General features: G+C 52.4%; 3 protein-coding genes across 3 annotated transcripts; 2 read left to right on the forward strand and 1 right to left on the reverse strand.

Annotated features, from left to right (window-relative positions):
• Positions 1-191: 191 nt before the first annotated feature.
• On the reverse strand, positions 192-4,759 carry B0T23DRAFT_445791 (uncharacterized protein; the record flags this gene model as incomplete). Its single annotated transcript, XM_062840936.1, has 2 exons — positions 192-4,215; positions 4,285-4,759. The coding sequence occupies 2 exons, from the start codon at positions 4,757-4,759 to the stop codon at positions 560-562; spliced, it is 4,131 nt and encodes a 1,376-aa protein (XP_062691102.1). The 3' UTR covers positions 192-559.
• Positions 4,760-13,210: 8,451 nt separating this feature from the next.
• Positions 13,211-14,310, forward strand: B0T23DRAFT_200682 (uncharacterized protein). The gene has a single exon (XM_062833376.1). It carries the CDS (start codon positions 13,314-13,316, stop codon positions 14,190-14,192), a length of 879 nt encoding a protein of 292 aa, XP_062691103.1. The 5' UTR covers positions 13,211-13,313; the 3' UTR covers positions 14,193-14,310.
• A 1,502-nt stretch (positions 14,311-15,812) lies between these two features.
• On the forward strand, positions 15,813-17,018 carry B0T23DRAFT_200712 (uncharacterized protein). Its single transcript, XM_062833377.1, has 3 exons — positions 15,813-16,223; positions 16,392-16,512; positions 16,657-17,018. The coding sequence occupies exons 1-3, from the start codon at positions 15,936-15,938 to the stop codon at positions 16,764-16,766; spliced, it is 519 nt and encodes a 172-aa protein (XP_062691104.1). The 5' UTR covers positions 15,813-15,935; the 3' UTR covers positions 16,767-17,018.
• The last annotated feature ends 1,646 nt before the right edge of the window (positions 17,019-18,664 follow it).

Consider the following 18,664-nt stretch of genomic DNA (forward strand, 5'->3'; position numbering starts at 1 on the left):
CATCGATGGAGATGATGAAGTGGATCGAGACAGTTTCACGTTGGCGCCAGGCATAGTTATCCCCAAGTACTCATCGTAGGTATCTTATTCATCTGCTTTATGTATACAAAGAAAACACAAAAAGAAGCGAAGTCTTACTCTAGGAAACAAGTGACGCTAGAAAAAAATAGATAAATCAAAATATCTGATATGCTCGCTCGCTCGTTCGCGCGCTTTGCTTTGTTGTTATTTCTCCCGTCCATACTTCTAGGATGGATTGAATGAATGCAGAATGGTATAGTAAACCGCCAGACATGATTGGACACATGGAGAAGAATGAGAAAGAGATGCAACATGGATGGGTAGGTAACAGGTACGATGCAAGTACATTATGTAAGGTAAAAAACACTTTCTAATATGTCCGAGGGAAAAAAAGCTTGCTAATCATGCATATCCAAAAAAGTTTCTTCTTCTTCTTCTTGCTCTTCAGCTTCTTCATCCATGTACACCCATCCATCCCTTTCACTTGTTTCATCCTCCATTCAAAATTCTTCCCACATGCATATCACAAAAAAAATGTTTACAAAGCAAGAACCAAAGCAGCCATCAAAGCAGGGACACCCATCGCAACAACGTTGCGTCCGGCGCCAGCAGTGACAGGAACCTCCGAGGGCTCAGAGCCGGTCGCAGGCTCGGTCTGAGCAGGCGGCGCAGGCATGCTGTAGGTGGAGGGAGCGCTAGAGGGAGCAACCGAGACGCCGGTGCCAGTGGGGACAGCGCCGCTGGGGACAACAGGAGCGTTGACGGCGGAGGGAACGGCAGGGGCACCACCGGCGGGCACAGCCGCGGACTCGGCAGGGACACCAGCACCAGGGGCACCGGGAGCACCGGGGGCGGAAGCGGCGGGCTTGGCGACGGTGATGGTGGTGAATGGCATGGAGGAGACGGAGACGATGGAGCTGGTAGCGACCTTGTTAACACCAGCGCCGGGGGCACCGTTGGAGGGGACGGCGGGAACATCAGCACCACCGGAGGGAACAGCGGGCGCGGAGACGGCGGGAACACCAGCAACACCGGAGGGAACAACGGGCGCGGAGACGGCGGGAACACCAGCACCACCGGAGGGAACAACGGGCGCGGAGACGGCGGGAACACCAGCACCACCGGAGGGAACAACGGGCGCGGAGACGGCGGGAACACCAGCACCACCGGTGGGAACAACGGGCGCGGAGACGGCGGGAACACCAGCACCACCGGTGGGAACAGCGGGAGCGGAGACGGCAGGGACATCAGCACCACCGGAGGGAACAACGGGGGCGGAGACGGCGGGAACACCAGCAACACCGGAGGGAACAACGGGCGCGGAGACGGCGGGAACACCAGCACCACCGGAGGGAACAACGGGCGCGGAGACGGCGGGAACACCCGCACCACCAGTGGGAACAGCGGAGACAGCAGGGACACTAGCAGCACCGGTGGGAACAGCGGCGGGAGCGGCGGGGACCGAGGTGGCAGGAGGGAAGGCCTCGGTGATAGGGCAGACGGTGACGCCGACGGGAACGATGATGGTGGTGACCTGACCAATCTTGCCGGCGCAGTCGGTCATCTCAGGAGCGCAGCTAGCGATGGTGGAGGTGGCAGTGCTGTAGACGGTCGAGGTGGTGAAGCCAGCAGGGATCGACTCGACGGGGACCGAGGTAAAGATGCCTGTAGGAGCGCGGGCGGCAGTCTCGGTGGCGGTAACGGGGCAGACGGTAACGCCGATGGGGACAGTAACGGTGGTGACCTGGCCGATCTTGGCAGGGCAGTCGGTTACGTCAGGAGCGCAGCTGGTGATAGTAGAGGTGGTGGTGGCATAGATGGTCGAAGTGGTCCACTCAGCGGGGGCGGTGACGGCAGAGGGGTCAGCAATTTTGTCGCCGTTGATGGGATCAGCAGTGACCATGGAGACAACGCTAGAAACAACACCGGAGGGAACGCTGCCGGAAGGAAGAATACCGGTAGGGACAACGTTATCGCCATCGATAGGGCCAGTAACCTTGGAGCCAACGTTGGAAAGGACACCGGAGGGCACAACACCAGAAGGAACACCAGCACTAGGAACGGCAACGTTGTGGCCATTGATAGGGCCAGTGACCTTGGAACCAACGCTGGAAAGGACACCAGAGGGAACGACACCGGAGGGAACAACGCCAGAAGGAAGATCGCCAGAAGGAAGACCAACGCTGGGGAGGGCAACGTTATCGCCATCGATAGGGCCGGTTACCTTGGAGCCAATGCTGGAAACGACACCGGAGGGAACAACGCCGGAAGGAATAACGCCAGAAGGAAGATCGCCAGAAGGAAGACCAACGCTGGGGAGGGCAACGTTATCGCCATCGATAGGGCCAGTGACCTTAGAGCCAATACTGGAAACGACGCCGGAGGGAACAACGCCGGAAGGAACAACACCGGAAGCAATAGCACCGGAGGGAAGACCAACGCTGGGAAGGGCAACGTTATCGCCATCAATAGGGCCTGTTACCTTGGAGCCAACGCTGGAAACGACACCAGAGGGCAGAATACCGCCGGGGGCGACGCCGCTGGGGATGACACCGCCGGGGACGGTGCTTCCGATGACAGCGCCGGAGGGGACGAGGCCAGTGGGAACGGCGCCAGTCGGAACAATGCCGCTAGGAACAAGGCCAGAGCGAACAGGGTCCTCGGGCGTAATCTCACCTTCGCAATAATCGTCCTCGTCAGCGGGGCTGCCAATGATCTCGGAGCGGTCGCCAGAGGGAACGGCGCCAGAGGGAGCAGAGCCAAGGGGAACGGAGCCAGAGGGAATAGCGCCAATGATCTCGGAGCGGTCGCCAGAAGGAACGGCGCCAGAGGGGACGAGGCCAGAGGGAGCGGAACCAAGGGGAATGGAACCAGAGGGAATAGCGCCAATGATATCGGAGCGGTCGCCAGAGGGAACAGCACCAGAGGGAACAAGGCCAGAGCGAACAGGGTCCTCGCCTTCGCAAACGTCGTCCTCATCAGTAGGGCTGCCAATAATCTCGGAGCGGTCACCAGAAGGAACGGCGCCAGAGGGGACGAGGCCAGAGGGAGCAGAACCAAGGGGAACGGCACCAGAGGGAACGAGGCCAGAGGGAGCGGAGCCAAGGGGAATGGAGCCAGAGGGAATAGCGCCAATTATATCGGAGCGGTCGCCAGAAGGAACGGTACCAGAGGGAACGAGGCCAGAGGGAGCAGAGCCAAGGGGAATAGAGCCAGAGGGAACGAGGCCAGAGGGAGCAGAGCCAAGGGGAACGGAGCCAGAGGGAATAGCGCCAATGATCTCGGAGCTGTCGCCAGAAGGAAGGGCACCGGTGGGCATAACACCGCTAGGAACAACGCCAGAGCGAAGAGGATCCTCGGTCATAATCTCGCCTTCGCAAACGTCGTCCTCGGTAGCGGGGCTGCCGCCAATGATCTCGGAGCGGTCGCCAGAGGGGAGAGCGACGGGGACAGAGGTGATGATAGAAGTATCAACAATGGTGGGGTTAACCTCGTGAGCGCCATCGGTGACGGAGGGGACCTTGGGAATGACATTCTCGTCCTCGCAGACCTCGTCCTCAGAGCTACCACCGGAGGGGAGAACAGAGCTGCCACCAGAGGGGAGAACGACGGGGCCAGAGGTGATGGCGGAAGGATCAGCAACAGTGAAAAAGCCACCGGCAGAACCCTCGGTGACGGAGGGGACCTTGGGAAGGGCAGACTCGTCCTCGCAGAACTCAGAGCTCAGGTCAACAGCCTCGGCGGAGGAGACAACAGTGTTGATCACATCGAGGAAAGTCATTCCGTTGGCCAAAGTCTGGCCGCGGAAGGCATCCAAGACCATGGCACCGCCGAAAGAGGAGCGGGTCTTGTAGGTGTTGATCAGAGCGGCAGCCTCGAGGGGCTCGATGTATCCAGAGCCGGCGGCATCAGAAGCTCCAGCAAGACCGATGAAGAGCTTGGCCTCCTTGCTCATGCCGGCGGCGATGGCCTTCTCCCACTGGAGGTAGTTGAAGCCAGAGGCCGAGGCAGCCTCGCAGCTAGGGTTGTTGTAGAACTGGATGAACAGGGCATCGAACTGGGCGTTGTCGAAGATGGCCTTCATCTTGACATCATCAAGCGAGCATCCGGGGGCGGCAGTAAGAAGGAGCTCGGCGTTGCCGTTGTACAACTCACGAAGCTTCTTGGCCATGGCGGCATAAGCACCTTCGCCGGCTGCGGTGTGTTAGCCAATGTTCACTTTCTATCATTTGACTCTCCGAACCCAAGAATGACTCGACATACCTCCGTTGAGCTTGAGCTCACCATCCAAGTTGAAACCATCAACCGAGACGCGGTGGCCAGCGTAGTCAAAAGGACGGGGTCCCGTCCACTTGGCATCGTAGGGTCCAAAGGCTCCCCACAGGAAGCTGGCAAACTCCTCGGCCTTGGCTTCGCTGGACAGAGAAAAGCGCGAGCCCATGTGCTCGACACCATCAAGGGAAAGCAGAACCTTCTTTCCCTTCTCCTGGCAGTGCTTAATGTCCGACGCAACGACGCTGCACTTGCCATTCATGTGCCCGCTGGTTGTGCCGTTCGTGTAGTAGGTGGCATCGCAGTGAGCGCCAATAGTGACATAGTCGAAGTTGGCCTGGTCGCAGTGATCCCTGAGCCTGGCGTCTCCCTTCTGTCCCCAGTAAACGTTGACCTTGGCCTCGGTGAGGGCGTGGGCCCGGGCGGTAGCGGCCAAGACGGCCGCTGCCACTAGACTTTTGTGCATGATTATATTAAAATGATTAGCTTTGATATTGGAATAGGATAAATGAGGTGTTGTAAAAGAGTATGTGATGAGATTGACTCAAAGAGTGGACGCAAACACGAGGCTTGCACGGCTGGAAAGCACGCCGTTTGATGATGGAGTTGAACAAGATCAAAAGGGACGTAGGGAGGATATAAAAGAAGAAGATACAAGAGCCAGATGGGTGGGCAAGCTCACCTTTCATAGTGTTTCTGATCTTACACCGATGTTGAGAGCTAGCGTGCTGAGTGTCCATGAAGAGTCTAGCTCGCTGGATCTTGAACTTCGTGACGAGATGAGCCAGGCCCCGGTCCAGCCAAGCACCCAAGCTGGGGGCCAAAGTGCCGGTAAGCCAGCTTGGCCGACCAACATCTGTGCAGTTCGACTGTCATAATACAAGTGGAAATGAGCCACGAATGATTTTCTTGGGGTCTGGGGACGGAATTGTCCGTCTTCAGTCAGTGCTCCCAGAGAACCCCAGTTCAGAGATTGCGACGCATAATGAAGATCTCTGTATGTCGAATTGCAGAATCGATACTACTCGCTGGACTGATTGTCTATACCTACATACAAAAACAGAGCCGTGAAAACGCTTTGGGTATATCATGTTGTCTTCCTGGAACCGTAGGGCCGACTGGTGACGACAGCTCGAGGCAAAACGGGTCGAAGAGTGAAGATCCGAGCACGTCGACCGTGGCTGTGGTCGTTCCTCCTCTCCTCATCCTCTCCTGGCTGCGTCTCCTGTCTCGCAGTAATCTCTGGGACCGCCTTTTGAGCTTGGTGGATATGTTGTCTGGGCTTCTAGCGCTGTGTTCAGAAGTATGCTAAGCGGACGACAGATTCAATAGCTCGAGGGGAAAGAGTCTTGAACAATCCTAGCAGTCTTTCCCTTTCCGCTCAACAGGTTACATCGAATCGTATGCTCAAGGTCGGACCCCCCTGCCAAGACTGCAGTTGATGATGTTGGGTGCCATCAAGCCCCAGCCTGCGTGCTGGTCTAGCCTTCTTGGGGTTTCAGATTCAGGAACAACAGCCGCGAAAACCCCGAAATTGTACCTGAAATAGCCAATTCCCCACCATGTACCCGGTCCCCTATTTTCCCCAGTGGATCCTACTCAACCATCCCGCCCGCTAGGTGTAAGTGAAAAAAAGCAATGCTCCGGACAAGTGTTCCGGCGAAAAGACGCCTTCACCGATATCCTACGGTGTGTAAATCATAGCAGAATGTGATAGCGTTGTTTCGATGCCGTGTTATATGTTCTCCAGGTTTTCGTTGCGTGTCTCTTCCCCATAGCGGTCGCGGGAATTGTGCATGGATAAAGTTGGGGTTTCTGTGCCCTATGCATGGCGTGCCACCCAACCGCCCCTGTGAATTCGTACTTTTTGATGCGATGCTGTCGACAGCCGGAAGAAATGAGGAAGAGATCAGCGTTTGAGCTTCGGCAGCAGCTGTGCGCAGCCGGCCAGCTCCCCAGAATGGCAACACCTCACTTGCGGACAATCCCTGCCACTCTTGACCGCTGATCAGTGAACCGGTGGGCCTCCGACGACCGTTATCCGGATCAGTCCCACTTGGCCGGAATCACCACCGAAAGATTTAGGCGTCGAGTGGACTCCTGCCAAATAAATAAGCGTCCCCGTCCGGCTCCGATAACCAGGTACGTAGTATGCTTCTGTTAGTTAGATCTCCGGTGCCCATGTCTTCGTTCGTATCTGGGTTCGGGATTTCCGTGAGTTGCCGTCGTCTGGAGCCGAGCTCTCGGCTCGATGTCTCTGTCTCCGTTCCGGTCTCCGTTTGGGGGCGCCGCCGCCTGGGGTAGGTTTCTCAGCTCGATATTGTCATTGCTGAGAAAGTATCCTCGGTTAGCTGTGTGATAGCAAGATATAATAGGTCTCGATCGAAGTCCACAAAGAAAATCAAAACAAAAAATCGACTTACTTTTCCTCGCCGGTTGTAGCTCTCCGTGGCCAGGTCATGATCCTGGGTATCCATGCCCGAATCTTTCGACCATTTACCTATAAAAACAACAAGAAACCACAAACTAACACAATGGTAAATAGAATCCCGCCAACTTGCTCTGGCGACTCAATCGATTTTATCCGGTGCTCTTCCAAGTGTTGTGTGGCATGGACTTCCGGATCCTTAGCCATCGTGCCGACAAGATGCAAGGCTATTATGACAGAGAGGGCAGCACGGGTAGCTATTGCACCGACAATAGGACGACGGCAAAAGTCGGGAGTTGACAAGTAACACGTTGCAGTGATGGAGATGTATATACGTAACGACTGTTGTGGCCAAGAAGCGAGACGATGATTGGAATGAAATGACGGAATGAATTCAGAGTAGCAAAGTGAGAAAGTTTTGGTTTCCGGTAAGAGAACAAGAGAGAACTGAAGGATTTAACAAGTCAAGGGAAAGCCACGTGACGGGCAGCACTGGGACGAGAGACGCTTCCTCGTAAAACACACATGCAGATGTGAAAGGAATGGATGGGGTTTTGGAGGGTAAATGTGCCTTCCTTCCATCTTTTCAGGGGGGTAGGAGTGCCTGTGTGCTGCATCACCTCATAGGTCGAACTGGGAAGGAGCAGATGGGTTCCGAGCTGGCCTCTTTCCTTCTTCGGTTTTTCTAGGTAAGCAACTCGGGAATTTTGCTGCTCCAGTGAGGTGATGTCGGTTGCTCGCAACGAACGAACAAATTAACTCCATCAAACTTGTCCAGAGTAACACGAAGAAGAACAGGGGCAGGGGCAACTAAGATGATGTGTGGTAAGTATGTTCTATTTACACCTTCTCGAAATATGCCGTGCCCTTGCTGTGAGGGAAAAACAAGATAGAAAAAAGAAAGAGAATTCAACGTCCACAGAGAGTCACCGTCAATTAACATCCATCGATTGTTCTCCTTTTGTCAGCTGATGCCCACGATTCAAAACAGTACCTGGCATCAACATTGGTAAACCATCATCCCCACTGCCTTCTAGATCCTCTTCACCCTCCTCGCCCTCATCACTACCCTCGTAACTGCCTGTCTGGTCATCGCTGTCCCTATACTAGGTAGTATCATTCCACTTACCGGACTTCACTTCCTCTACACTCTCACCGCATTTCACAATCTCCTCCACCTCCTTCCTCATACCGTTGATAACATCCTCGAGGAAACTACCAGGGGTGTTGTTTCCGATCCGCAAATTCCCACCAGGAAGTCTGCATTCAGACGGACGGTTGTTGTTTCGGAATCCTCGAGTCTTCTTCCATTGGACCCTACTGCTCTTGGAACTGTCGAATTTCTCTCCAGGTGGTCAGTTGGCCATTGCGAGCAACGGAGCGTACTTTTTATCTCCGATGATATGATATATGTTTTCCACCTACCTAGTGATAGGTAATTCGGGCGGATCGACCGGGACGATAACAACTCGTTACTCGTCGAACCATATCCTAAATCGGCAAGCCATCAGCAACGAATTCGTTGGAATATAATATCAACTACTTCGTGCGCCATCTCTCCAAATAGGTGCTCCGGGATGGCTCCGTCATCAGAAAAGTTGGGCCACAGTATGCGCTGCCCCGGCAGATGATCGTACATAGAGCCCAGTGCCACATGGAGGCGATTTTTATATCTCCTTCGGTGTTATGTACTTCAGAATATGGTAATACTCTCCGCTCGCTGGGTGTTTTTCATTTGCTTCTGAGGATCATTTTAACCGTCTGGTAACTCTCCAGTGATTTCTTCTTACAAGCTTGAGAGTCTTCTTCGCATCCTCGACCGCTGCTCCAGGGCCTGTCCATGCTCATTTCGTGGAAAGGCTGGACGTTTGGTCAAGGCCAAGTTAAACCCTTCATCGGGCTTCGTGGCTCAATGTTTTTGGTCGATCATGGTTCGTGTTCATCAACGTGACTTGGCGGTATGGTAGGGGTCGGGGCAATTAACATGTTGTTGGATTCGTAGTGGCTTAGAAAGAGCAAAAAGAGGTTCTGTTCGAGGGTTTGCGATGAAGCGAAGCTCACTTGACATTTAGCAACAAGTGCAAGGTTGCAGAAGGTTTTGGGAGAAAACAAACCAAAGCGTGTGTGTGTAGTAGGTGCTGTGTTGGGCATATATCTCTAGGGACCTAACTAAGTGTGGTGGGATCTGAGAAGGATCAGAAAGCAGACGGAAGGTGTAAAACTGAATGCTTGATCGATGGTTTGATGGGCCGAAGTGGATAAGGGGCCAGTCTCCGCTATATACTCTGGAGATGGAACCTCAAGGTTGGAATGAAGGGTATATTCCGAAGGTCACCGATGGATAGCAACGAATTTTGAAAGGTAGACAACTGTTTCTGTTGGTTAGGCACATTGATAACAAGAGCTCTACCAAATTACCTCCTAGACCGAACGAAATGAGGTTATGGCACAGTTATGTAAAACAGGATGTGTCCTCGTCGGATTTTCGCAAGATGCAATGCATGAAGCGCTTGATGCATTGCAATGTGCTTCATCCTTCGGACACATCCGAGGCATCACAACTCTTATTTTGTTACACTACGGACCTGTTTTGGACATCAGACAGCTACCTACTCAACAGTCAGATACCCAACGATACCGGAGAGCATGGTCTGTTCGTAGTGAAACATGCATAAATGTATGCATCACGGACATTGGTGACTTAGATCGAATGTCTCAGTGGTGATGAGTTCGGACTTTAGTTTCACCAGATCTGCGACGGAAACTGCGGAAGGGAGGCTTGTAAATTAGAAGGAGGCAAGTGTAGATAGAGGTAGCGGAGAGCAAGAGCGCAAGACGTGATTGCCGTGCTGTTGTTGTTCTGGTACTGAAACAGTCCTCTGGGAAGGAGTCGGGCATTTCAGAATATCTTTCATTTCCGTTCCAGGCTCCTCAAGGGAGACTAAACCATATCGATTCAATAAGATTGGTCTCATTTTTCGCTGATAGCCAGATGTTGCGAGCTGGGTTGGAGTGGCTTCGACAGTTCGAACTAATGAAATGATCTGGGTGTAAGTAATGGGATGCATGATCGCAGTTAAGACTCGAAGCACGAAAGACAGTTTGGCAATGCGCAACCATCGTTTGTGGATATAAACACAAAAGGTAAACATGAAAGATAGAGAGATGGAGGCTTCAGTTCTTTATGGTGCTGCCTTTTGAACGAGATGTTTGTCTGGCTTGCATCTTTCTGCAGATGTGAATGCTTCGTTTGAGTCGGTACAGACTCCCTTCTACTTTTCGAACCCAACTGACCGACTCTTTCTGTGAAATCCTGGGGATAGAGCGGGAAAGCGAGGCTTGTCTGGACCTGCCAAGAATTATCGCAAGGATGCTCTGTGTTCCCGCTTCCATGTTATACCGATCTGTTCACTGGTTCCTGCCTAGACTCTGAGATTTAGGCAATCCGTTGTCGGGCCTCCATGTAACTCCAGTACCGTCTCCAGACTCGAGGCGGGAGTGAGTACTAGCTTCCAGGAATAATAACTGAAGTTGTATATCATTCGTTGAACGTTCCTTTTCTAGGTCAGATGTCCAATCAAGATCGGTTGGCCTTTTCCTAACCATTGTTCACCGTGACACAAGAGCGCTTGGTAATTGTGAAGATCGCGGCTCCAACTATCCAAACAAAGGAGCTTCGACCAAGGACGATGCACCAGATGGTCCCCGAGAAAGAGAAAGAGAAAAAGGAGACACTATGACAAGAAAGATTAAGCGAGCTGATGTGCGGCGCCTGCGGGATATTTGTTTGCGAATGACTCGTATGTTGTTGGCCATACTGCAAACCACCAGACTCCCTTTGAAGTCGGCAAGGGGAATATGGGAAGATGCACACCTTATTACGTCTAAATTTTCTGAATGGTGCGTCCCATGAATGACGCGTCCCATGAGTAATGCACCAAATATTACCTGGGGATTCCATAACGTCGAAATATAAGAGGGCAGCTGCTGGAAATGTTGCGCAGCGCAGGCATGCATCAACTTGGACAATTGACTGTCAATGTCAAGCAGCATGTTCCCTCTCTCGAATCGGTGCTCTTTTCGCAACATCTAAACGCGGGTAGAAGCCGTCAATCTGAGACAAGTGATCTTCACGATAGGCGCGGTATCACGTCTGACAACATTCTCTCGCTCCTCCAATGTTTCAATGTTTCATCGTCGGGAACGCACTTTGGTGTTGAAACGCCAAAGTGGGGAGGGATGAACGGGCAAATCCCTGGGAGCCGCACGAGGGCGGGAGTTGAATGGTTGGTTTGCACATTCTCAAAACAATGGAGATGGAAAGAAACTTGTTCATAGTCCTCCTTATACGCGTCCGCGAGGCAGATCTGATGAAGATCTCGGGTTTTGAAGGCATTCCCGGCTCTGGGACAATGCTGTTGTCTTTTTTTTTTTTTTTGGTTAGGCGTCAGAAGGGATGATGGCATGTTACATCATCTTGCCTTTGAACATGCTCTGCTGCAAAGCTCGCCAGACGCTGTTTGGTATACATGTAACTTAACTGAACCATCATAGGCGCCAGGGGAGAAGGTTCTTGAATCTGTCTGTCCTGGAGGTTGCACCAGGACTTGGAGGGGAGGTCGGTTTGGTTGGTTGTGGCGAAATTACAGTATCTCCAAGGCCGGGACACCGGTGCGGACTGAGGTGAAGGTTACATCGGGGGACCCTTCAGATCTCGAACTGCCTTGCCCTCCACTTGTTGGCGATTTGGCTCATTGCTCGCTCCTCGCTCGTCTGTGTTTCCCCGTCGCTAGCAACCCCTCATGACACATTGCAATCTGGGGAACGTTGATGATTTTGTTTCATGGGAGAGGAGACAAGCTGGTAGCCGAGGCAGAGGGCGATTCGAGTGGTGCCGAATGCTGTAGGTATCGAAGCGCATTTCATTCCCTCGAGATTGCAGAAATCCTCTGGCCAATTTTCAGGGTACGGGCTTGGCAACCTTGATTTTCTCAGCTTCTCAAGAGTCTTGGCGATGGATCTCGTCAAATTCTCTCCATGTCACCTGCCCCGTCCGGGCTGTCTTGAGTGGAAGTGGAAATGGAGTCATGCCTTTTCTCGCGGACCATGTTAACAACATGCAGAGCACTCAACCAGAAAGTCGGTGGTTTGCGATGACGAGAGTGCGATAACGAGGGCAAAAAAGATGGTGTCGTTGAAGACGGGAGTAAAGGTTGGGTTGGGATGACGGTTGTGCAGGCTTTGATATCAAAAAACCGTTATGCATGCCATTCTGGCTAGCGCATCCCGTTCGTCCCGTTGCATAATTCATCACAGATGATGCATGGAGACGCACAGAGCACAGGCAGGCCACTTCATTCAACTTGATATGGTTCATCTCGCCTTCCCAAACACGGTGGCGTCTTTGCAAATGGGCCAGCTTGTTGGTTTGATCAAACTCACTGAAAGGGAAAGAATGCAACAGTCCGTCAACGTACATAGACGCCGTCCTTGTCAATCAACAGCCAGGCAAGACATTCGACCGCTGGAGTCGAAGTTTTTATTTATAAAATCTTGCAGACTCAGGCGCTGGGCCCACAGGGGCAGAGACAAAGAGATGTCCTGCCGGCCCGCCGGAGACCGTTATACCAATGGTTCGTTCCATCTCGAATCGGGGTCAGCGGATGGGCGCTGGGTGCGCCAAATTAAGGGCCTGTCCCGGCACGCCCAGGCCGCAATACGAGGCCACGCGGGGCCAGCTGGCAGTCTCTGCCGGTCGTTGCCAGCCTGTCGGCATTTTTTCGGACGGGTGGCTGACCATGGCTGACAGTGCTTGTCGTGCCATCTTGGGGCGCCAAGTGTTTGCATCCTGCAGGACTTTGGGGTCTGTGGATATCAAACCCACAGTGCCCTACCGCTTGGTGCCCACCGTGTCCACTCTTTTGTACCCGACCCTCCGTTCCTTCCAGCGTTGGAAGGTGTGTTGTCCCCGTCGTCCACTTGTCTTCGTGACCTGAATGAATGCCCGAATGCCTCACTCCCGTCATTGCAAGGAAATGGGATGCAGAGATCACGCCGCGCTCTTTTCCCGCTCGTTCAAAATTCTACCATAGTGTAGTGTAGCCGTCCCACCCACCCACCCTTCCACCATTTCTATCGATCTAGTCTCTCGTTTCCCATTTTGCACCCACTTTCCTATTTTCCCTTTCCCTCGCTCCTATTGTCATTAGTATTACACCTTCAAATAAAAGGGATCCTAACCCATACAATCGTTTCACCAACCGCGCGCATTTCCCTCGTTCGATTTCGCAACTTAACCCTATTCCCACTTCCACTTCCAGTCTCGATATCCGACGACACTCTCCCCGCCGAGAGCAACCGCCTTCGTTTAGTTGACTGGTCGACATTCGCCGCGCCCAAGGGAAGCTAATTAGCCTGCGCTAAACCCAAGAACCTCGTCACCTAGTGCACACACCCGGGCCTCACCGAGCCAGCAGACTACTGGAGGTCGTCGAGCCAGTGTAATAACCCTTCCCCATAAGGGTTCGACGATTCCCACGCATACCATCAACCATCAACACCACATCAACACTTTCACATCAGTGTCATCATAATGCAGCTCAGTCGCCTACTTCTCGTTGGCCTTTCGGCCCTAAGCGTCGCTGAGGCCTCCTACATCCGCAAGGGCGTCAATGTCCCTCACCACAACAATGTCGGTCCCCTGGTGCGGAGAGCAGACAGCGATAGCTCCTCCGCCGACCTCCCCGTGGACACGAGCGTCGAGGTACCGACCCCAGAGACGACATCAACAAAGGCTGCTCCTGCCACAACAACAAGCGCAGACCCACCAGCCGAGCCCACCACCACCACGTCCAAGTCTGTTTCGGTGCCAGCTGCCACTACAACGTCACCTCCCCCAGCACAGACAACTACGAAACCCAGCAACAACGACCAGCCTACAGTAACAGCGAACCCTAACGGCGAGATTGTATCTTCTTCCAAGGAACCAGCACCAGCACCGTCGTCCTCGGCTGGCGGAAGCGGTGGATCATCCAACAACGACGATGACAACTCCAAGTCCAGCACGTCTGTCAAGCCCATCATCAAGACCATCACCCAAATCATCACCACCACCAACCAGCAGGGAGTTGCGACAACCGTGACGAGCGAAGCCCTCACTACCTCGACCCCGCCTCCTAGCCTTGCTTCCGGTAAGGGCAGCAAGGACGGCGACATGTCGTCCCAGACCCGCAACACTATTATTGGCGTCGTTGTCGGTATTGGCGGAGCCATCATCTTGGCCGGCTTGGGCATCGTTGGCTGGAGGATCTATGGCCGCAAGAAGCAGTCCGAGGAGGCCGACAATCTGATGGATTACAATGATGCTGGCAAGCCCGAAGTTGGAGGATCGATGGTTGGACGCACCCCCTTCCAAAGCACGCTCGAGAGCTATCATGCGCCGACGCATGTGAACCAGGCGTCAAACTTCTAATTTTCATCTTGCGATATATCCACAATCAAAGAAATATGAAGTTTTTGCGTTGTTCCATTTCGCTTTCTAAAGCGTACCAAATCATCAGCGATCAAGATACCCCTTCCGCGTCTTTCAGTCGTCACCGTCGTCGCCATCGCTGAGTTTGCCTGTCATTGGCTACGGCAGCCTGCATTTTTTTTTTTTTTCTTTTCACATATAAAATGTTTTTCTAGATCTTACAAAACATGTGGCAATGCCATATCGCATTAACATTCTTCTTTCTGACTCGGCTCTGCTTGGTTTTGAACCCTGGGGGGCTCACATGTATATGTTGTGGCAATCTACCGGTGGTGGGCAGAGCGTTTATTTGGTATGCGTTTGGGGGAGGAGAACATGCAACACAAAATTGATGTACACTACGTTTTCTCTACGTACACACACTCATTACACTCCCACATCACGAAAAGATAACGAAATTTGAAAGGGTGGAAAAGTCATAGCAGAGCAGGCAAGCAAGCAGAGAAATGGATGGATGGATGGATTAGTGATGGATGAATGGATAGAAGGAAAGATATTTCCAAATCATACAACCGTTCCAGCAAACCCACATGCCGCGTGAAGACAGCGCATCGAATTGACCTCAATTGCTTTCGTGACACACTATCAGCCAAGGATATCACAACTTTCTGGACTGGACAGACACAAAGAAGAGCTTTGTGCCTGTTTGGTAGAAGGCTTCCCTGGAGGCTTCTCCTTTGTTCACCATCATTATACTGAATCCCTGACTTGATAGGGACTAACTGACTAGTGGCCCGAATTTACTCAAGGAATAGACAGATTCCTAGGTACTATTTCTAAACGTGTTGATGATGTGGGTGTTCTAAGGCGAGAGATCACGGGCTAGAGGTACCTATGGTATAAGCAAACCCTTTTAGGAACTGCCCCTGAGATGATGGATGCTACATCGGATACCTCTCCGTTACACTCCTCAATCTAGGTACCTAGCCGACTTGCTCGGAAGAAAAACCTCGACTGGGTGGCCATGGTTGTTGACCAGGGAAGTCAGTCAATCGTCACTCAATCCAATCGGCGCTTTATACGGTATTAGACATATAGAATGTAGATCATCGCGCGTTCGCCATGTAAAGAACCTTTTCATGCGCATCAATGAAGTCTCCAGTCGATCACCTACTTAATTTTTTTTTGTTTCTTATGCCTCGTGGCTTAGCTTTTACATAGATGACAAAGATATTGGTATGGTTCCATTCCGGTCGGTGGTCGGATCGGGGGCCGAGATTGGTAAGGAGGGCATGGGAAGGATTGTTCGTTGCAACCATGGATAGGACCCTCGTCTCAAGATTGTTTCAGCCTTTAACGAGCATTGCCCGAACTACCTACTGGCTGGAGAGCGCTTCTGAACCTGAGAATGAACTCTTTTCTCTTCTTTGTCCTGAGAGTGCGTTCGCTGGGTTTATTCTGAAAAGATCTTCACCGATACGAACGACTTTAGTTTAGCTGGGCTGTGACGGCGACGAACTCGGACTGACTGCCTGTTTGAGTTGCTCTCCGGGCTTTTTCTTCGAGTGGAACAACACCTTGCCACATCTCTGCGCACGATACTACTGGCGAGGACGAGACGAGACGACGAGTACTACGAGCCGAATCGCCTAGGGAGAACACCGAGTAACCTACCTCAATTTTGACCGGAAGTCCAAGTCCAAGGTCCAAGTCGCGAAGTCCAACTCGAAGCACCGATCTACCATGATGAAGCCCATTCAGCATCTTCGAACGACGACGACAACGACGATCCTCCTCCTCGTCCTCTCCAGCTACGCAACAGTCTTTGCCGCCTCACCAGACTCACCCACCCTCGAAGACACTCTCCACGCAGAACTTGACTTTGCCTTCAACCTCCCGCGACAAGTGTCAACAGGCCAAGAACTCGACTCCTTCTTCCACACAGCCAACTTCCTCGGCGGAGCGTCGCCGCAGCCGATAGTCTTTTCAGGGAACCCTTCAAGGCCATTCGAAGTGAATGGTGAAACCTTTGTGAGTTTTTTTTTTTTTTTTTTTTTTTTTTTTTTTTTTTTTTTTTTTTTTTTTTTTTTTTCTTTCTCTTCTCTGCCTGCTCCCTTGCTTCAAGGCCAGAATGCAGCCGAGCCTTTACCGTGCTACACTTTTACACTTGTATCGAGTACTGACGATGTACTATTTCAGCCTGACTTTGCAACAGCAGCCAGTCGCGTCTGCGACAACCAAAAGAATGCGTGCGCGGATACGGCGAATGATGAGAACAAGAAGACGAGTTTTGGGGTTAGTGATTGTGATAAACAACGAGGTGAGTGATTTGCTACTAGTGTGTTTTTTCTTTGAGGTTTGTTTTCCAAAGAGTGAAGAAGAGTAGAGTGGCTCCTTAGGATCAAAGTAGTCCCTGATGATGATTCCTTTGCGATGCCCGCTTGTTAACATGTGGCTCTTTTAGAACAATGCATGAACTCGATAGAGTCGGCGACGGAGACGAGCTTCGCGGTCAAGCCGGGACCGACGCTGGTGGTGTCGAATGCGACGCATGATATTTTCTGTGATGTGTAGAGCGTGTGGCCCCAAACATTGGGTCTTCTTCTGGATTGGTGATGACGACGGTGGGCGTGTGTTTGCGAGGACAGAGGTGTCGAAAGACATCAAGTTGACAACCAAGTCACAAGAACCTTAATAGGCAGTACCCATGGCGTCGCTGCGTCAGTGGACTGAATGGTGCAAGTGGTATCAGCGACCTGCAGCAAGCGGCGTGCCTTTTTTCCTTCTCGTCCGTTCCTTGCTGACGGCAACGAACGATCGATCGGGTTTCCCGCTCTGGAGATCCGGATGATGCCGAAGAGACAATGAGCTTTCTGTTCATCAAGTTCCATTCCACAGCCAATGACTGACTGACTTGGACAAGTTGGTAGATTTGAAACATCAACATTCCAACAAAGTGTTTTGCTTCACACGGCCAACCAGTTCCAGCACTCCACATGCGAACCAGATCTTGGGGACCCGTGTGTTCCAGCCTCCTTGGGTATCGCTGCATGGCTCTGCCAGTTGGTGGGCCCTTGGTGGTGCGGGAGGCCATTTGATCCGGGTTGATGCCAGCACGTGTGGTGTAGCCATGCAGTGGTGATGCAGCAGCCTCTTCTCTTACTCGTCGTCGTGGAGAAACCCGTCGTGCCCGTGGCTTGCCCCTTTTTCCCGCTGGACGTGTTCCTGAATGGACAAGGTGAGTTTCAGTTTGGACAGAGCCTCATCGTGGTGTTTTGCTGCTGCAGTGTAATCCGACAACGCAAAGGATTCATGCCCAAAAAAGCCAATGGGGAAATGGCATACTTGTAAAAACAACACGGGCAAGTGAAGAAGTACGGATGGCTACGGGAGTCGAAGCGAGAAGGATGGAACTGAACGGGAGGAGAAATGGAAATGTTCTATGCAAGCGCGGGTAGCACAGTCAACAGTTAAGAGGTACTTGGCGACCGCCTTGAGACAAGGGTTTTTTGGCCTATGCGGCTCAAGATTGTGAAGGGTTCGCTGTGTGGGCAGCTGGCCTTGGCAGCGTGGATACAGAACCCCGTTTCTCCCCGCTTTGTACTCGCCATCTGTCGAATCGCACGAGGGTGTTCGGCGGACAATGTGGGGCAGTCAGGGACCATTGACGGACTCGGCGAGGGTGATGCTGCGCAAAAAAGGACAAGACGGGACGGATGGTGATCACCCACCGAAGAGAACGACGGCTGGGAAAGGAAGAGAAGAAACAAATCCCACGGCACCGGGCGGTCAAGGGAAAAATAGGTAAGGAATTGTTAGGTACCTAGGTAGATTGGCGACAGAGGCACTCAGTCACCACTGCCGTGTAGTGTAGTCTAGTGTGTTAACAGCTGAGGTCCCAACCTCCAAGTCTCAACCTAACACGGCAGCTGCAGCATCAGGTGGGCGCAACAACCTCCATCGGCATCTGCAACGAACCACACCAACCTCAACTGTCAACCAAGCAACCTTTCTCTCTCCATCGATCCATCCCGCTCTCGGTCCTCGGTTCGCCCACTGTCCTCCTCCTACCACTCACCACTGCACACCCTGCGTCGGAAACGGAATCCTCAGAGTCCAGTCGTGGCAAACGCGTCGACAAACGCTCCATTCACAGCCGACTGACACTTTGCGCGTCTTTGAGTGTTTCAGAAAAGTCAACTACCTCTACCTCTACACCTCCCGCTCTACAACACTGCACTATAAAAAGTCAAGAGCCACCAGTTCGCAGCGGTGAAAGAACAAGGGAAAAAAACAGAGCAACAGAGCCCCCTCGATGCGTTGGGAACTCCCGTCCAGAACCGTTGTTGCCTTCACCCCTTCTTCTTCTTCTTCTTCTTCTCTTCGCTCATTTGTTGACTTTGGGACGACCCCGTAGTTAGTCCGTTACCGACTTTTTATTTTCCTTCTGTCCAGTCTTCTACCTCTAAACT

The sequence above is a fragment of the Neurospora hispaniola genome (assembly GCF_033458365.1).
Source record: "Neurospora hispaniola strain FGSC 10403 chromosome Unknown B0T23scaffold_6, whole genome shotgun sequence".
Taxonomy (NCBI): Eukaryota; Fungi; Ascomycota; class Sordariomycetes; order Sordariales; family Sordariaceae; genus Neurospora; species Neurospora hispaniola.

Coding starts and splice junctions, on each gene's coding strand:
- B0T23DRAFT_200682 (XM_062833376.1), top strand. CDS start 13,314: ATGCAGCTCAGTCGCCTACTTCTCGTTGGCCTTTCGGCCCTAAGCGTC.
- B0T23DRAFT_200712 (XM_062833377.1), top strand. CDS start 15,936: ATGATGAAGCCCATTCAGCATCTTCGAACGACGACGACAACGACGATC. Junction 16,224..16,391: donor AAGTGAATGGTGAAACCTTT/GTGAGTTTTTTT, acceptor GTACTATTTCAG/CCTGACTTTGCAACAGCAGC. Junction 16,513..16,656: donor TGATTGTGATAAACAACGAG/GTGAGTGATTTG, acceptor TGGCTCTTTTAG/AACAATGCATGAACTCGATA.